This window comes from Dendrobates tinctorius, unplaced genomic scaffold, assembly GCF_039654945.1.
Source record: "Dendrobates tinctorius isolate UK_male_01 unplaced genomic scaffold, ASM3965494v1 ptg000104l, whole genome shotgun sequence".
NCBI classification, from domain to species: Eukaryota; Metazoa; Chordata; class Amphibia; order Anura; family Dendrobatidae; genus Dendrobates; species Dendrobates tinctorius.
This window is the reverse complement of record NW_027361772.1, coordinates 461,058-477,307: the sequence shown is the minus strand read 5'-3', so window position 1 is coordinate 477,307 and position 16,250 is coordinate 461,058. Positions and strand designations below refer to the sequence as shown.

Sequence of the window (16,250 nt, the reverse complement as noted above, 5' to 3'; positions counted from 1 at the left end):
TGTGGTAGGCTTGTTTGAAGAGAGCGACTAGGATCTATGATGACTCCTATACACAGCATTCAGAGTCACGAGGAATTCCGTTTCGACTGTGTCTACATACTGTAGCACACGTTTATAACCAGCAGCAGCGTGGAGGACATTACTGGGCAGTGTGGCTGCGAGTCCAGCACCCAGGTGTGATAAAACACCAGACAGCAGCAGCCCCGACTCCCTCCCACTCACTTTTCTACCTCCTCACCCCTCAAGACACATTACATAAGAGCTGTGATCTGATTCCTTAGTGAGCTAGCTATTCTTCAGATGGAATGGAGAGTTCAGGAAGCAGAGGGGAGTAAATAAAGAAGCTTAAATCTCCAATTCATGCAAAGTGTATCGAGACAACGTTTAAAAGGTCAAACTGACACTCGCCTTGGGGCAACTATAACACCAATATATGGGTTATAGCTTAACCATGCCCGTGTCAAAGCAGTGTGTTGGAGGAAGTAAAAGAAGTTAGAAATTACCAGACATTAGTTCTGGACTCCAAACCAGCCGCATGGCATTGTGCAATAAAACAAAGTGTACTGTCCTCAACTTTACAGGAATCTATGCAGAAACAAAGACTGCAGTGTTGAGACTCTCCTAAAACGGGTTCTCCTGCAAAACCTCTCGTCACAGGTAGGTGATAGCTTGCTGATCAGTGAGGGTCCAACTGCTGGAACCAGCACCGATCGGCAAAACGGGAAACTTCAATCCCTGATAGAATGGAGCGGCAGTGCGCATGCTCAACCCCCCACTCCATTCATTGTCTATAGGGCTGCCAAGGTTTTTCCAGCATCTCCATATTAGTTATTGAAGAAGTTTGGGAAACTGTGCCAGGAAGAAAAAAAAAAAAATCAAGTAAAGGGAACCTGACAGCTGACATATGCTGCCGAAGGATCGGGTATGATTGCAGCCATATAAGCCAAAGACCAGCCTGTCGGACTAATCTCCCAAGCGGATAGTTCCCTGGCGGCTATTAAACAGTAGGATTGTCAACAGCAACTTAGGCGTAAGCCCACGTCTACATGACAGTAATTTACAGACCGCGGCAGCACATTATCTGCCATCACAACCGTGACGGGTACGCAGTGTTCCAACACAACGAAACAGATCAGCCGGCTTCCTGGAGAACCAAGTCATCAATACTCTCTACAGACTCCTCGCCATCTAGATAACGCCCCTGCTCTCCGTCTGTAGGACGGTTAAACAGTGATCTGTTTTATCAGAGCGTCTCACTCCGGAGGGGACATGACAGGGCAAGGGTTGGCAGGACGGAAGAGTACATGGGGGGGTAAATGTGCATGTTCTCCGAGCCTCTTATTCTATATCTATGACATTTTATGGCTGAGGACTATGCACCTGCGTGTATTGTAAAAGGTGGAATCCACAGAGAAAATCCACAGCAGGAATCGACATACTGAAAATTTTCTAACCAGCAGGACAATTAGACTGGCCGGTAATAAATCCGATAGACTACATTCAAGTTGTCTGGTCTGTTTACATGCTGATGAGGAAAGAACGATGGCGGGTAATATGATCACTCTGTCCCCGTACAGCAGCATGTTCTCGGCAGCACATCCTCTGCTACACATGGTGATGTGCTGCCAATAACAAGCTGCCACAACCAACGAGCATCAGTCGCCGTCAGATATTCAGGAAGGATTCGTTATTGGAATACTGGCCTAAAGCGCCCCATAGACATTTTGGTTTCATACGGGATTTATCAATGGACTAATTTGTAGGGAAAAGGAATGACTGGTGTCTGCTGTCAGAACAACTAGATTGGCCATAATTGATTTTCATGGGAGACGCTATTGCTCCCCACCCTTAGGATTAGGCCGGAGCTAAGCGAAACATCTTGAGGCACAACCCACAGAGATTTCACTATGGGTGACAAGCGTCACTATAAGCATCCGGATCGCTGGGCCCTGAATCTACGGTATAATACTGGTAGGTATCTGCTTATGTGGTCTTTGGGTCCCCTCAGACACCAATGTCCTGGTGCAAATTCTACCATTGTACCTCCTGTAGGGCGGCAATAACGTGTAGTCACTGACATTAAGGCGCAGTCCACATGGTGACGTCAGCCATGACAGTGGGGGAGCAGCCAAAAATCACTCTCTGCAGCGGTTACATCGCAGGGGAACGGGGTCGTATTGCGACCTCTGGTGTATCACAATGGTGACAAACAAGTCGCCAAAAGTCAAAACTAACTGGATTTTTTTCTACCATCTTGTCACGTCCCCTATGAATCGCATAAAATATATGAAAAAGGGGAATGGGGAACGGGAGAAGTCAGCTCACCATTTGAGGTCTCTTTCCAAGAATAAGTCCCATTATGAGGTAATAACTCCGGAACGCTTCCATGGATCCCGGTGATTCTGACATTGTTTTCTCGTGACATATTGTACTTCATGTTAGTGGTAAAATTTCATTCATATAACTTGCATTTATTTGTGGAAAAAAAAAAAACGGAAATTTGGCAAAAATTTTGCAATCTTCCAACTTTGAATTTTTATGCCCTTGAATTTTTATGCCCTTAAATCTGAGAGATATGGCACACAAAAAACTATCAAGACTGATAAGAAAACAGCAGGTGTCAGCTGATGGGATTAGTAATCCCATCAGCTGACACCAGTGACCGAAGGTAAACTTTATACCTCCAATCACAGCTGAGCGCTCACGCTGTCTTTTGACAGCGTGGGAACCGCGGCTCTCTGACTGGTGGTGATGATTTCACCGCCGATCAGAAGGCGTTTGCCGTGCTGTCATGTGCATGACAGAGCGACAAACACCCGGTGTTTGGGCAGCCGAACCCAAACAGTAACACAGACTTCCTGAAGAAGCCTGTGTTCGGTGTCTGTGCCCGAGCAGTAGGCGTTTGGTACGGACACCGAACTTTAATGTTCGAGTTCACCCATCTCTATCCTCGGCTACAGCATCTGGCCGTGCAGGAGCCCAGGATGAAACGTTCTTCTCTGTCCGTGGCCGCGTGTCATTGAAAATGGCTACGGGTGTCAGTGCTGACACGCGTGTCATAGGTTCGCCATCATGGCCCTAGCATGTCACAACAGTCTGCAGTCAGCACATATAGAGAGCTGTAGCTGCACAACAGCTGGATCTCTGTAGGTGGCTGAACCATCTTTGGACACAAGATCTTCCCTTAAAGGGCGTTTCCTGGTTTCAGAATACTATTATTAAAAACAAGAAAAAAACACACAAAACTTTTCTTTACTCCCTCTCCCCAGGTCCAGAGTCGAATCTCCACCACTGCTCCCGGTGTCCGATTGTCTGCAGTGCTGATGTCATGTGGACAGCACAGGGGTCAGTAACTGAGCTCTGCCAAAGTAGCCCACAGCCGCCGAGCCCACTGATTAGCTGCAGCGCTGTAGAAATGACGCCAGCCCTGCTGACAATAAAAGACACCAAGAGCAGCAGCAGAGACTCACATGTGGACCTGGGAGGGGTGAATAAACTACATGTTTAAAACTATAATAAATAAAATACTTCACCTGTGAATGGGGGCTTTGTAAAAATGGCAATGGCGATACTTTCTTGTCCATCCAAAGGCTGGAAATGTTCCCTAACATGCAACTGCTAGTGAGAGGAAAGGCTCGTTACTGGGCATCAGCTTAGGTAGTGAGCAGAACAGCGTCAGATCCTTTTTGTTCTGGATTACATGCTAATGGCACTTATGGTAAGCTGACACCAGGTATGAGGCGTAACGTCGGCTTTTAGCAAGAAAATTTCTAGATCCATGTGCCGACGCGGCCAAAGACTTTGAGGGTTAAGGAATGTCAAAGCCCCAACGATATGCAAAATGGTGTCCTGTAAGGGCGTCTGTGGCAGATGGATGCAACCGTAAAATTATACAGTGGCGTACTGCTATCCAAGTTTCACGGTTTTGCTTCCATTCATTGACAGCAAGAAGAGATTGTAAAAATGGGCAGAACGTTGAAACACAAAGTAGATTAGAAAAGTACAGAACTTTTCAATAGGCTGCGGTTGGTTAGTCTTGTATATCTGATGGGTGCAACTTCCTGCAAACGCTGAAATTAGGAAACAAAATGGGTGCCACCTCGTGGGGGCAAATGAAGGACATCTGTATTCCCGTACTACCGCCCTGTAATATCAGGAATATATTATATATTTTTCCTTACACATAAGGGTATGTATGCAGACTTCTAGGATAGGGAAATGCTTACTGATCGTTGGTGGTCCCACATGTCCTAAGAACAGGGCTCCGGATCCCAGGTACCAGGCCCTGCAGAGCCTTATTTTGAATAGGACAGAGGTGCGTATGTGTCATCTCAGCTTTCACCAGCAATCCCATATATGACAAATTAAGCAGAGAACAGCTCTCCACTAATTCCTGAAATCCCATACACAAAGAATAGATAGCATGTCGAGAACGCGCTCTGCTGCTCAAGTCAAGATGGGCCGCCGCAGCGCCTACATCCTGGAATCCAGAGACCCGATCTGGGGAGCACTGTTGTCTTTGTGGTTGGGATATAGGAGATTATTCCTAAAAAGGTAACATATTGTAAGAAGATGGACCAGACCGGGGGTCTCTCTTGCGTCGGTTCCAGAACTGTCGGGGCTGTCACCATTGTTGCCCGGGGGAAAGCTTTCCGACCCGGACTGACCTTTGCACTCAACAGCAGGGGGCGGGTCTTTGATAAAAGTCGTTACGCGCGGGAAAGGGAGAGGAGACTTGGCGGAAAGACTGAGCGCGCAGCAGGGCAAGGCTGGTGCTCCGTCCCTCGAGCATCGTGAGAGCGCAGGTCCGCGCTGTATATTCCCTGCGTCCAGGTACACTGACTGTGGACAGCAATCTGCTGTGTGCCCATTGCCTACTGTGACCGAAAGTTGCAGACGCTCCGAGCTGATGGTAGCTACGCGCGTGCCACCTAAGACAGACCAGGTGACTCATTTAGAACTGTGTTATTCCTCACCCGCATACTACGGCCAAGCTGTCACGCTCCGTTGGTAACACAGACTACGCTGCATCCTGTACGGCGAACCGTGGATCAAGGGCCCCGCTTAGGGCAACGAGGACTCATCGCCATCGCTGGGAACTGGATCTCCACCTTCTTCAGGACGACAATGGAGACATCACCGTTGGAACCTAAAGCTCTGCAGCCAGGAAGCCGGCGGACTGATACGTTAACCCTTTCATGATCAGTTGCTTTACATTATACCTCACACCCATACCACTTCCTGTACCCCCCTGCTTAACCCATTATCTCCCTGCGTGGAGTATACCTCTGTTAATAAATCTGTTAACCCTTGCTCTGCCTCCTGTCCGTCACTGCATCCCGCAACCTGCTCACATTATCTGCATGGCTCCTGTCCTAGTGTACTGTAGCAGAAAATGCCACAGAGATGTTCCTGGGCCCGAGGGCTTGTACACATTTTCATGCTTCTGCCATGTCCTCCTGAACAAGCATGACACAAAGGAATGATCGGACAAAACTGTCACATACACCGGATGTGATGAGGAGTCCTTGACATGACAACTACTTTATGGACTTGTCACAGATTTTGCATCCTAGTGAAGCGCATACACAGCAACGCTGGATATAAAGTCACTTTATAATGAGCAGCAATTATATATTCAAGATGAGATTCTGCAGAACCCGGAGCCCCAGAGATCCTGACTTATAACTTACTATCATGCAAATAACTGGTAATGGTCTTTAATTTTTTTTTTTTAGTTTTTCGTATTAGTGAGTAGAAAAACATATATATATATTTTCGGTTTCACATGTGTTTTACAACAGGAAACTCTTTCCGGAAGATTTTATTTTTGACACCCACACCTGTTGGATTTTTATATATATATATATATATATATATATATATATATATATATATATATATACATACATACATACATACACTATAACATTCCTATAGGTATACATAGGACGAGGGCACCAGATTTATGTGTTACGTGACGTAGACATCTTGGCCACACCACCGCCTCTTACTCATTCAACAAACAGGTTCTTCAGTAATAATTACTTTACTTACATGAGAACACAAAGAGCATTAAGCCAAAGGAAGCAGATAAGGGGATGACGCTCTGCAAACACACAGATATTTGTGTTATGCAAGGCGAAATATGGATTTTTTATAATTTTTTTTATTATTCTCACATCACGGGATAATCATTGCCATTGAATATTTTATGAAAGGAAAAATTTAAGATCTATCGCTGATAAAGAGGGCTGATGGACTTTCAGTTCTCCTCTGATCAGGCCATGCATAGAAATTTCATGACCAAATTTTCCCTAAAGCCTAAAAATACAAACCCTCTTAGGCCAGCTGCACAGGACTAATATTATAGGATTTGTGCCCATCGGCTTAATAACCCGAACTAACAGTATTAAAGGTCCCCAATTAGTTCAGGTCATGGCTGGGCGGAGATTTTCACCCATATTATGAGCACAAAAGAGCACCTGTATTTATGTTATTCAATGGGTCTGTTCAGATGACTTTATAAAAAAAGAAAAAAGTCACAGCATGCACTAGTCTTTTATAGATTTCAGATGAAACTTACCTATCCAAGTTCTATGAGTGTGCAAAAAAAGAGATATGGATCAACCATATAGCATCCGATTTTGTATGGATGCCATTATTAAAAGGGGTTGTCCAGAAATGTTTCATTCATAGCCTATCCTTAGAATAGGTCACCAATATCTGATTGAGAGTATGACACCTAGCACCGCCACCGATCAGGTGTTTTCGGTGACTGTAGCCGGAAATCAACATATGGAAGTATAACTATACAGCTCCATCAGCTGTATAGCAGCCGCAGCGGGGTACTGCAGATCTACTCCGATTCATTCGAATAGGGACGGACGTGTAGTACACAGCCCCAGTGCTTGACAGAAGAACACTGCACCCACCAGAGGACTCTATTCCGAGGGCCCACCTTTCATCTATACAAACCAATGCAATATAATTAAAGAGGTTTTTCGGACCTAGACTCATTTTTATCAGGCACTGTATCAAGAGGTATAGCCGTAAGATGCACAATGTTAGGATTTGGCTCTTGTTGCTGATTCGATCGGTTATCACATGATTTTTCAGATATTGTTGAAATCCAGATTATGGCGCCAAGTTTTCCCTCAGGAGAACCCCCTAGGGTATGTGCACACATTGCAGATTTGGCTGCGGATCCGCAGCAGTTTTCCATGCGGTGTACAGTACCATGTAAACCTATGGAAAACCAAATCTGCTGTGCACATGATGCAGAAAATTCCGGTTTATTTTCCGCAGCATGTCAATTCTTTGTGCGGAATCCACAGCGTTTTTACACCTCTTCCATTATAGGAATCCGCAGGGGTAAAAAACCAGGCGAAATCTGCACAAAATCTGCAGAAAATCCACAGGAAATCAGCACTAAATCCGCAGGTCATTTTACCAGCGGATTCAGCCAAATCCGCAGCCAAATCTGCAATGTGTGCACATACCCTTAGGAGCCCCAAAGCAGCTGAAAGATTTGCACTATAAAACTCTCCTGAAGGAGAAGAGATGGCCCACCGGAGGATTCTCCGGCTCTCTGGTGGGCCAGTCCACTGTGAAGTTGACGAAGCTGTGTAGTTCCACTCCAGAACTGATCACTTCCAGTCACTGCCGCCACCAAGAACAGCTGACCGGTAGCAGTGCTAGGTATGGTACTCCAACTAATCTGATATGATGAACTCTCCTAGAAATAGGTTATGAGTAAAAAGTAAAATGTAATATCATCTGTTTATTCTGGATGAAAGTTGGATTTTATTTATTATTTTTTATTCGCTTAGGCAAGGATCCAACATGGTGTGTTTGTCATAGATTATACTGTACCAGCATAGTGAAGGCATTTGGGTGCTAACCGAGTCCCTATGGCAGCATCTTATGACTGTTCAACAGCCATAACACATGCAGCCGCGGGGACGCAAACATATTTTTCGAGCACGCTAAAGACACTCGGTCAGCACCCGAGCATGACTCACAATAAAAAATGAAAGCTGTCCGTAGATTGGTTGCGACCGGCAACAAAGCCAGTTTCATCAATCTCACCCTATGAATGTACATCAGTGTAGCTTAGGATAATCACCCAGTGGGGTCAATGCAGAGCTGGAATTTGAGAATCTAGGACTCTAGTGCAAATTCTATATTTTTTTTTTATTATTCCCATGCCACGTGGCAACGATCAGCAACATCTCATGGTAGCAATGATGCTGTTGTGGCAATTTGTGGGACACACTGCCCTATACTGGGCCCTGCTCTGGAGATAAATGTGGGCCCCAAACCCATCTCAAGAGCCGAGACATGTCTCACAGCACCGTCAGTGGACTGATCCCCGAGCTTGCATGGGGCTCTCCATTGACGTTTATAGCAAGTTTGTTTGGCCATTTTTTTTTTTTAAATCCCATAGAAGTGGATGAATATAGCCATATATGGACAGTCAACCTCACCATTCCTGGTGGTGCGAATAGGCGCAGGACCCCCGTCTATCACTTCAGGGGATACCATTAAGACCATCTAGATCATCTACTGGGGGAACAAAAGATAGATTTACAGCTCCCACCGATGCCATCACCCTGCTGTCCTAAATCTACCCATCTATGCAGAGAGATATGAACGCCCATGTAACACCGCATACTTTCTGTTCTGGAATCTGGGAAAGCTGGGTGACAACCGATATGTTAGCAGTGATGGAGGCCCTAGAACTTGTCAACCAACATTTGTAGAAGCTTATCTAAGAGCGGCAGAAAAAAATAGTTTGTCACATACTGTAATTAGTGTTGTATATACAGGGGTTTTTTTTCATGGAAAATGGTCAATTTTTTTTCAGTGCACTGGACTAACTTTTGGGCTGTTTCTACAATCCTTGTTGCATCTATTTTTTTTTTTTTCAGATGAATAAAAAAAAATCTGCTTTTCCTACCCATGAGGCTGCATTCCTACAATGAGTTTTGATGTTGCAGATTTTCTGCACCCATTAATGCGTTTTTATTTTATATTGCACCACTGGAGTGGTGCTTTAAATGTAATTCCCCTTCCACATCTCGTACTCACCTTCCGCAACTTCATCGTTTTCCAGTGTTGCTCCTGTTGGTCTCCGGCAAAAAAGTGACCTGCGGGCATATCATGAAGCATGGTGGAGGTCACTTTTCGATGCATTCGAAAGCCTTGATCTGGCTCTCATAGACTTCCATTGAGCTCTTGTGACATAAGTTCTGACTGTCAGCCAGGCAGAAGTTACGGGAACAAGATGACGCCGCGGAACCGAAGCGGCGTCAATAAAAAGGTGAAACTGCCGGAAGGGGAGTATAAGAACGGGGATTTGGGGCTTACATTTAAAAGCGACACTCCAGCACTGGAAAAAAAAAATGCTGAAGTGATGCCTTAAGTAAAATGGGTACTTTCCTTTTTTGTAAAAAAAAAAAAAAAAAAAATCAACAAAAACTCATCGTGGGAACGTAGCCTTAAACCATAAAATACGAACAGCACACAAATGACATCCATGTGCTATATGTTGGGGTTTTTTTTTCCCCAAAGGGCCACAGCGCTTTACAGACATCATCACTGTCCCCTTTGGGGCTCACAAGCTACACTCCCTATCAGCATGTCTTTGGAGTGTGGGAGGAAACTGGCGAACCTGGAGGAAACCCATGCAAACACGGGGAGAACATACAAACTCCTTGCAGATGTTGTCCTTGGTGGGATTCGAACCCAGGACCCCAGCGCTGCAAAACAACAGTGCTAACCACTGAGCCACCATGCTGCGCAAAAAATATATATCTCAGTTTTTGTAAACAATCTGTTCGCAAGACAAAAAAAAAAAAAAGGACATTAATTGTAATGGGATCATGATCAATCGGTAAAAATAACAGATAGCAAATGTACCGAAAACCTGATGTGTCAAAGAGCCTTAATGTACATTAATAATACTTGTGCAAACCAGCTGTGGAAGACAACTTTTAGGATACGTGCCCGCAGTGCCTTAGGCAGTTTCCGCCTGGAACCCAAAATCACTGACAAAAACGAATATAATTCACAGCGATGTCAAAACGACTTGCTGTGCAAATGTTTTGCCTTTTGTAATTTCTTTTACGCTCTTCAGGCTTCGAAAGCCGTGAAGAAGAAGCGACTGATCCATTCACTTGGATGCTGTTACTATGTTATATATGGAATTCGGCAGAAAAACGCTAATGGCGTGGCTGCCGTAGAAGGTGCTTCAGGGAAAACGCCATCGGCTTTTTTCTGCTCCAAAAACAGGGTGCGGGTATGCTTACATCTAGAAAACGTTGTGTGCACATACCCTTAAGGCCGGGTTCAGACTTGCGAGAAACTTGGTCGAGTCTCGCAATACCCAGCACTCGGATCACAGCGTGCGGCTCCATGTATTTCTATGCAGCTGAACGCTCCGATCCGAGTGCCGACGCCAGTGCCGGGTTTTATTGCGAGAGACTCGTCCGAGTTTCTCGCAAGTGTGATCCCAGTCTAAGGGCTCAAACTCACTTGTGAGAGACTCGCACGAAAACCTGGCACTGCCGCCGGCAATGGGACCGGAGCGTGCAGCTACATGTATTTCTATGCAGCCGCACGCTCCGGTCCAAGTGCCGGCGGCAGTGCCAGGTTTTCATGCGAGAGACTCACATGAGAATCGTGCGAGTTTCTCACAAGTGAGTATGAGCCCTAAGGAGGATTTACGATCATTAATTCAGAGGCGCCATTTGAGATACATGCGCACATGAAGTTTTTTTTCTGCTAAAAAATCCTCCTAAAAATCGCTTCAAATATCTTGCCATTCTTTTATATCGGAAATCCTCATCCTCTTTGGCCATCACGGACGCCAGAATATATACAGGCTTTGATCCAACTTTCCACATCTAGCTGTATAACCGGGCAGATCACCTTTACGAACTATAGGAAAGATTGGCATCACCCCTGCGGGACGCAGAAACCCAGCTTTCCCAGGAATACCTACGATGGCATTCTTAATAACGAGGCACAGTGGCGAGGAAGTTCTATAAAAACAAAGTAGAAGTTCCAATGTCTCATTTCTGGCCAAGAAGGGGTGGCGGGGCACGGCTTGCCTGGTGTGTCACCATCAAATAACCTGACGTCATTGCACGCACGCACCTAATCTGTGTCCTGGAAAGTCTACTGTGTTTTAGCCGTCGCATAATGGCGAGTTAACTCTCTCACTGCCAGACATTTAAGACCTTTTATATAGAGAGACAAAGACAAGACATAAAGGCGGTGACATAAGACTCTCTATAGAGCGGTCTTCTGTGGAGGAATCTGGACTCTCAGTGACATGAGATGGGCCGAGCAGGAAGTCATCCCATATACAGGAGCAGGTGTACAGCAGCTGTGCGCCTAACGACAGCCTGCTCCTAGCAATATACACAATGCCCGGGGTAAACAGGCAAAGTCCAAAAGTTCCTGCTGTCGAATATCCTCCATTACAGATCCCGATCTGCTACATGAGCAAGCACCATGACCAAACAAAAATAAGTCCCAAATCTCAAGCTCCGTTCTTAGCATACTCAGACTTGCAATCAGATGGCTTGTCGACTTGGCTTTCAATCTTCAGTGGAACTAAAAGGCTCAGCATTTTGGATCACAATTCCTATGCGGTTCCCCTAACCTATCCTTCTTAGGTTTTTTTGCATCTTAAGGTATGTTCACATGGAGGTTTTTTTAAGTGGATCCTCTTCAAAATCCACAAAAAAAGACGCATGTAAACGTCCCCATGAGTAGGACCCTAGACCTGGTGCTTCCATTGTCCTCCTTACCTTACTTTTCTGAAATCCGTAATCCCAAAAGTGGGTTTCCCAAACTTTTGTCATGAGTAGACTACCTGTTCCACTGTGGTAGACCCTACATTCCACCACCCACCTTCTCAGTCCTTTCCAAGTGTCTACAACCCCCCCTAGTTTGTGTCCAGCACTCACCGGCCTCCTGTCCATGTCTATTCTTCTGTCTCTTTCGCTCCCCCGGAATGTCTCTGTGACTTAGCACCAGCAGTCTCTTCCTGTTGTGTGTGACTTATGAAACTAGACCTTCCTGTTCTGCACTTGTCTTCTCTCCACCCTTCTTCATAGGAGGGAGTGGTGTGAGGAGTTCCCTTTCCTCCAGGTAGATCTCCTACCCCATCTCACCTGGTGTCCATGTTATTACAGGAATGCAGTCGCCCAATGTTAAACATCTCAGCACCAAAGAGAAAATCCCCAAACTCATCGCTACATAGAGGTCCTTTCATGCTGCGTGCAGAGAAAACATCTGCATTTTTAAAGGTTACTTCACGGTTTTGGGTTGGTTTTTTTTTGCTGTTTGCTACAAACAATACTCTCTCTATTTAGGCATTTTTCTGGCCTTTTGTGCAATTTTGAGGTCTATATGCTTATTTTCCAACATGCAGCATGCCCTAGTTATAGTTTTTTCTCCTTTTTTTTCTCCCCCCCCCCACAGGCTTTTTGTTATAGAAAATAGCTGATAATAATAAATAAATAATCGTTATTTTTATATAGCGCTAACATATTCCGCAGCGCTTTACAGTTTGCACACATTATCATCACTGTCCCCGATGGGGCTCACAATCTAAATTCTCTATCAGTATGTCTTTAGAATGTGGGAGGAAACCCACGCAAACACGGGGAGAACATACAAACTCCTTGCAGATGCTGCCCTTGGTGGGATTTGAACCCAGCTAACCACTGAGCCACCGTGCCGCCCTAACTGATAAAAAATGCTAAAATTTAAAAAGAAAATTAAAAAATGCATGAAATTCATGGAACTTTTTAAAAGAAAAAAAAAAACAACAAAAATTTCCACAGCAAATTTGGTGCAGCAAAATCCAAACGTATTTACTTCAGATTTCATTCTGTTTTAATTCTTTTTGGAAATTTACATTTCTTTTAATTTTTACTACTTTTGCACTTTAAGAAAAATGTTTTTGGATGGCTGTGTTCACACCCAGCTTTAAACCGCAGAAGAAAAATTAAAAAAAAAGCTATTTTCCAAGACCTGTTTGATATTTCGGGATCTGGGGCTGGGTGAGAGTTTTTTTGTTTCTGCGTCCTGAGCTGACATTTTTACTGATACCATATTGGGGTACATACGATCTTTTGATTGTCTCTTATTGCCTTTTGTTGGCCAAAAAAAGGAATTCTGAAGTTTTTAGGTTTTTTCTTAATATGACGATAGGATTAATTTATTTTATTTTTTTGATAGATTGGAATTTTATGAACACAGTGATACCAAATATGTGTAGTTTTTATTTGTATAATTTGTAATGGGGGGGGGATTTGAACTTTTACATATATATATTTTTCATATTTTACACATACATTTTTTCCCACTTTTTACTGTATTTCTTGGTATCCTTAGGAGACTCGAAAAACCAACAAAAATGACACACAAAAAATACCCCAAAAAATGACACTGCGGATCCGCTGCAGATTGGCTAGTGATTTACAGTACAATGTTATTCTATGGGGAAAAAATAACGCTGTGCACATGCTGCGGAAAAATCCGCGCGGAACAGCAGAGGTTTATTTTCCGCAGCATGTCAATTTTTTTGTGCGGATTCCACAGCGCTTTTATACCCATTTCATTATAGGAATCCGCAGGTGTAAAAACGCAGGCCAAATCCGCATAAAAAACGTGCGAATTTTGACCTGCGGATTCTGCCAAAAGATGCAGATTCCGCGCTGAAAATTCCGCACAGAAATCCGCAACCTGTGCACATACCCTAAAACTGCAGCATGGCGGCTATGTGTGAACGCAGCCTGAAGGGTCTATAAGATTGTTACCTTTTTATTGGCGAGGACATTTTTTAGCTGGACGAGCTCTAGCTTCTATTGGTATTCTTTTGAGGTACGCTTGGGGTATGACTTTATGATCTTTTTTTAACATCCTATTTAACTTTTTTCGCATCTGTTTTTTACGGCCTCGCTCAGACTTTTGTGATTTTCCTTGCATAAATACATTTTTTTAAAAAGTCCCGATTTTCATCAATGTGTAGGATCAGATTTTCATCAGTGATTTTCTCATTTAAAAAAAATTAAATCAGTTGCAAAGTTTCTCTTATCGACTGCAATGTTAACAGATAGAGAGTTGACGGACGGGCTGCACGCCGATGGCAATGCTTGCTGTCAGTGATTTTTTACAGATCCATAGTCGTGAAAATTTTCACACTCCATAAAACAAGTCTTGGTATCCTCCTCAACCCCTTCATGACCTGGCTATTTTCCATTTTTATCTTTTTTTTGTTTGTTTTTTTCCTCCATGTCTACCAAGAGCCATAACTTTTTTATTTTTCCGTCCATATAATTGTACGAGGGTTTTTTTTTTTTTGCGGGACGAGTTGTACTTTTACATGACGCCATTCATTTTACCATGTGATGCACTGGAGAGTGGAGACAAAACGCCAAGTGCTTTGAAATCGGAAAAAAAAATACAATTCCACAATTGTTTTTTTGGGTTTTTTATTTATCATATTCACTAAAACTGACCTGGAGAAATGATTCTCCAAGTCTTTATGATTAGGCAGACACCAAATTCTAGTGCTTCGTTTTTTTTTTCTTGTAACGCAACTTACTGATCGATTTTAATTTATTTTATATTTTGATAGAGCGGACTTTTCTGAGCTGTGTCCGTGAAATGTGCTCCGATCCTCTGGCACGAGAGAATGGAAGCACAGGGGCAGAGGAGACGGAGAAAGCAATTTCTCCATCTCCTCTGTTGCCGGTGTCTGCGTTATTCAAACTGCACTCGGAAGACATCCAAGTGCAATGTGATGTTTCACATGCACTCATAGACTTATATGGGTGAGAGCTGCGATTGTTTTCTCATGCACTCATCCGATTTATTAGCTCGTGTGGCTTCCACAGGATGATGGTAATGATAGTCAAGGGGGTCTTCATAACCAGCTGTCATAACAACCCATTGGCGCCCCACGATCATGTCACAGGCATGCAAATGGGCGTGTGGAATGACGTGATTCCCTGCCAGCAGGTGCTAAATGCTGCTGTCAGTATAAGTTAGCCATCATCTGCAGCGAAATATGGGAGCTCGCCGTGCAAGCCCACACCAAAGGCAGAGACACAACATATGACAATGAGGGTTAATAAATGCTCCCTATTGCAATATTAAATACCATCCTGCTACGCCGGGATCACACTTGTGAGAAACTCGCATGAATCTCAAATATCAATACCCAGCACTGCCGCCGGCACGCGGGACTGGAGCACTCAGCTGTATGTATTTCTATGCAGCTGAATGATCCGTTCCTGAGTGCCGGCGGCAGTGCCGGGTATTAAGATGCGAGACTCATCAGAGTTTCTCGCGAGTGTGACCCCGGCCTTATCTGCATTTCTTCTTCTACTAACACTCACTAAATTGTCAAACTCTAAGGTTCTGATTGATTAAAGGGAACCTGTCTGATTCATATGGCCCGAACCGCAGGCAACATGGCCCGACCACATGATTGCAGCCAGACGCTGAAAATAGCCGGCCAGGGGTGGCACAGGACTAGTCTCCTCTCTCCCTATGGTCTCCAGCTGGATCTTCTATCTACATTTTCTCTGAAACCCTGGAGCGTACATTTCTGCTGTAATTTATGCCTCATTGAATATGTCAGCCGCGCTTCTCCACCTCCCATCCTGCTCAAGTCCTGGCTACTTTCCATACATTTGGCGGAGCTGGCTGCAAAAAACACAACATTGAGCACAAATTTTCAAGCAGTTGTAATCTAGAGTTATGTTAGGTTATGTGCACACAACGTCTTTTAAACTTGGGTGAACTTTTCTACGAGAAAGATGTATCAGCTCACGTCTGCATTTTTTTCTTGAAGCGTCTTTTTTGCATACTTTTGGTTATTTCCTGAGCACTTGCTTTGTCACTTTTGATCTTCTGTGGGTTTTTTCAGAGTTTTTCCATCCTTTTTGTATTCTACATTCAACATTGAAGAGACCACTAGAGGTTTCTGAAGTGAAAATGCTGGAAAAGATGCCCGGGTGTCTTCTGGGTATTTTGTATTTGTCACAACTCTATTGTTGGGTATCCTGGAACCAAAGGATCCTTCCTTGTCCCTAATGCTAGGGGCGCCCTAGCTCGCCGTGCTCCACAGATAACTTCTGATGGTGAAGATGCTGGGGCCACGTTCCTTGCCTTAGCTCCTGAATCTGCCCTCAGTCAGTACCCTTCCCACACCCAGAGAA

At 44.3% G+C, this 16,250-nt stretch overlaps 1 protein-coding gene across 2 annotated transcripts in view; it reads right to left on the bottom strand.

Annotated features, from left to right (window-relative positions):
- Positions 1 to 12,177, bottom strand: part of VAMP8 (vesicle associated membrane protein 8) — a 36,164-nt gene extending 23,987 nt beyond the window's left edge. The window contains exon 1 of one of the 2 annotated variants that reach the window (XM_073588570.1): positions 11,982 to 12,177. In XM_073588570.1, the coding sequence (XP_073444671.1) occupies positions 11,982 to 11,996 (15 nt within the window). In that variant the 5' untranslated portion in view covers positions 11,997 to 12,177. Of the gene's footprint in view, positions 1 to 11,822; positions 11,956 to 11,981 lie in introns of those variants that run through there. The other variant, XM_073588569.1, reaches the window with a different exon arrangement.
- Positions 12,178 to 16,250: the final 4,073 nt, after the last annotated feature.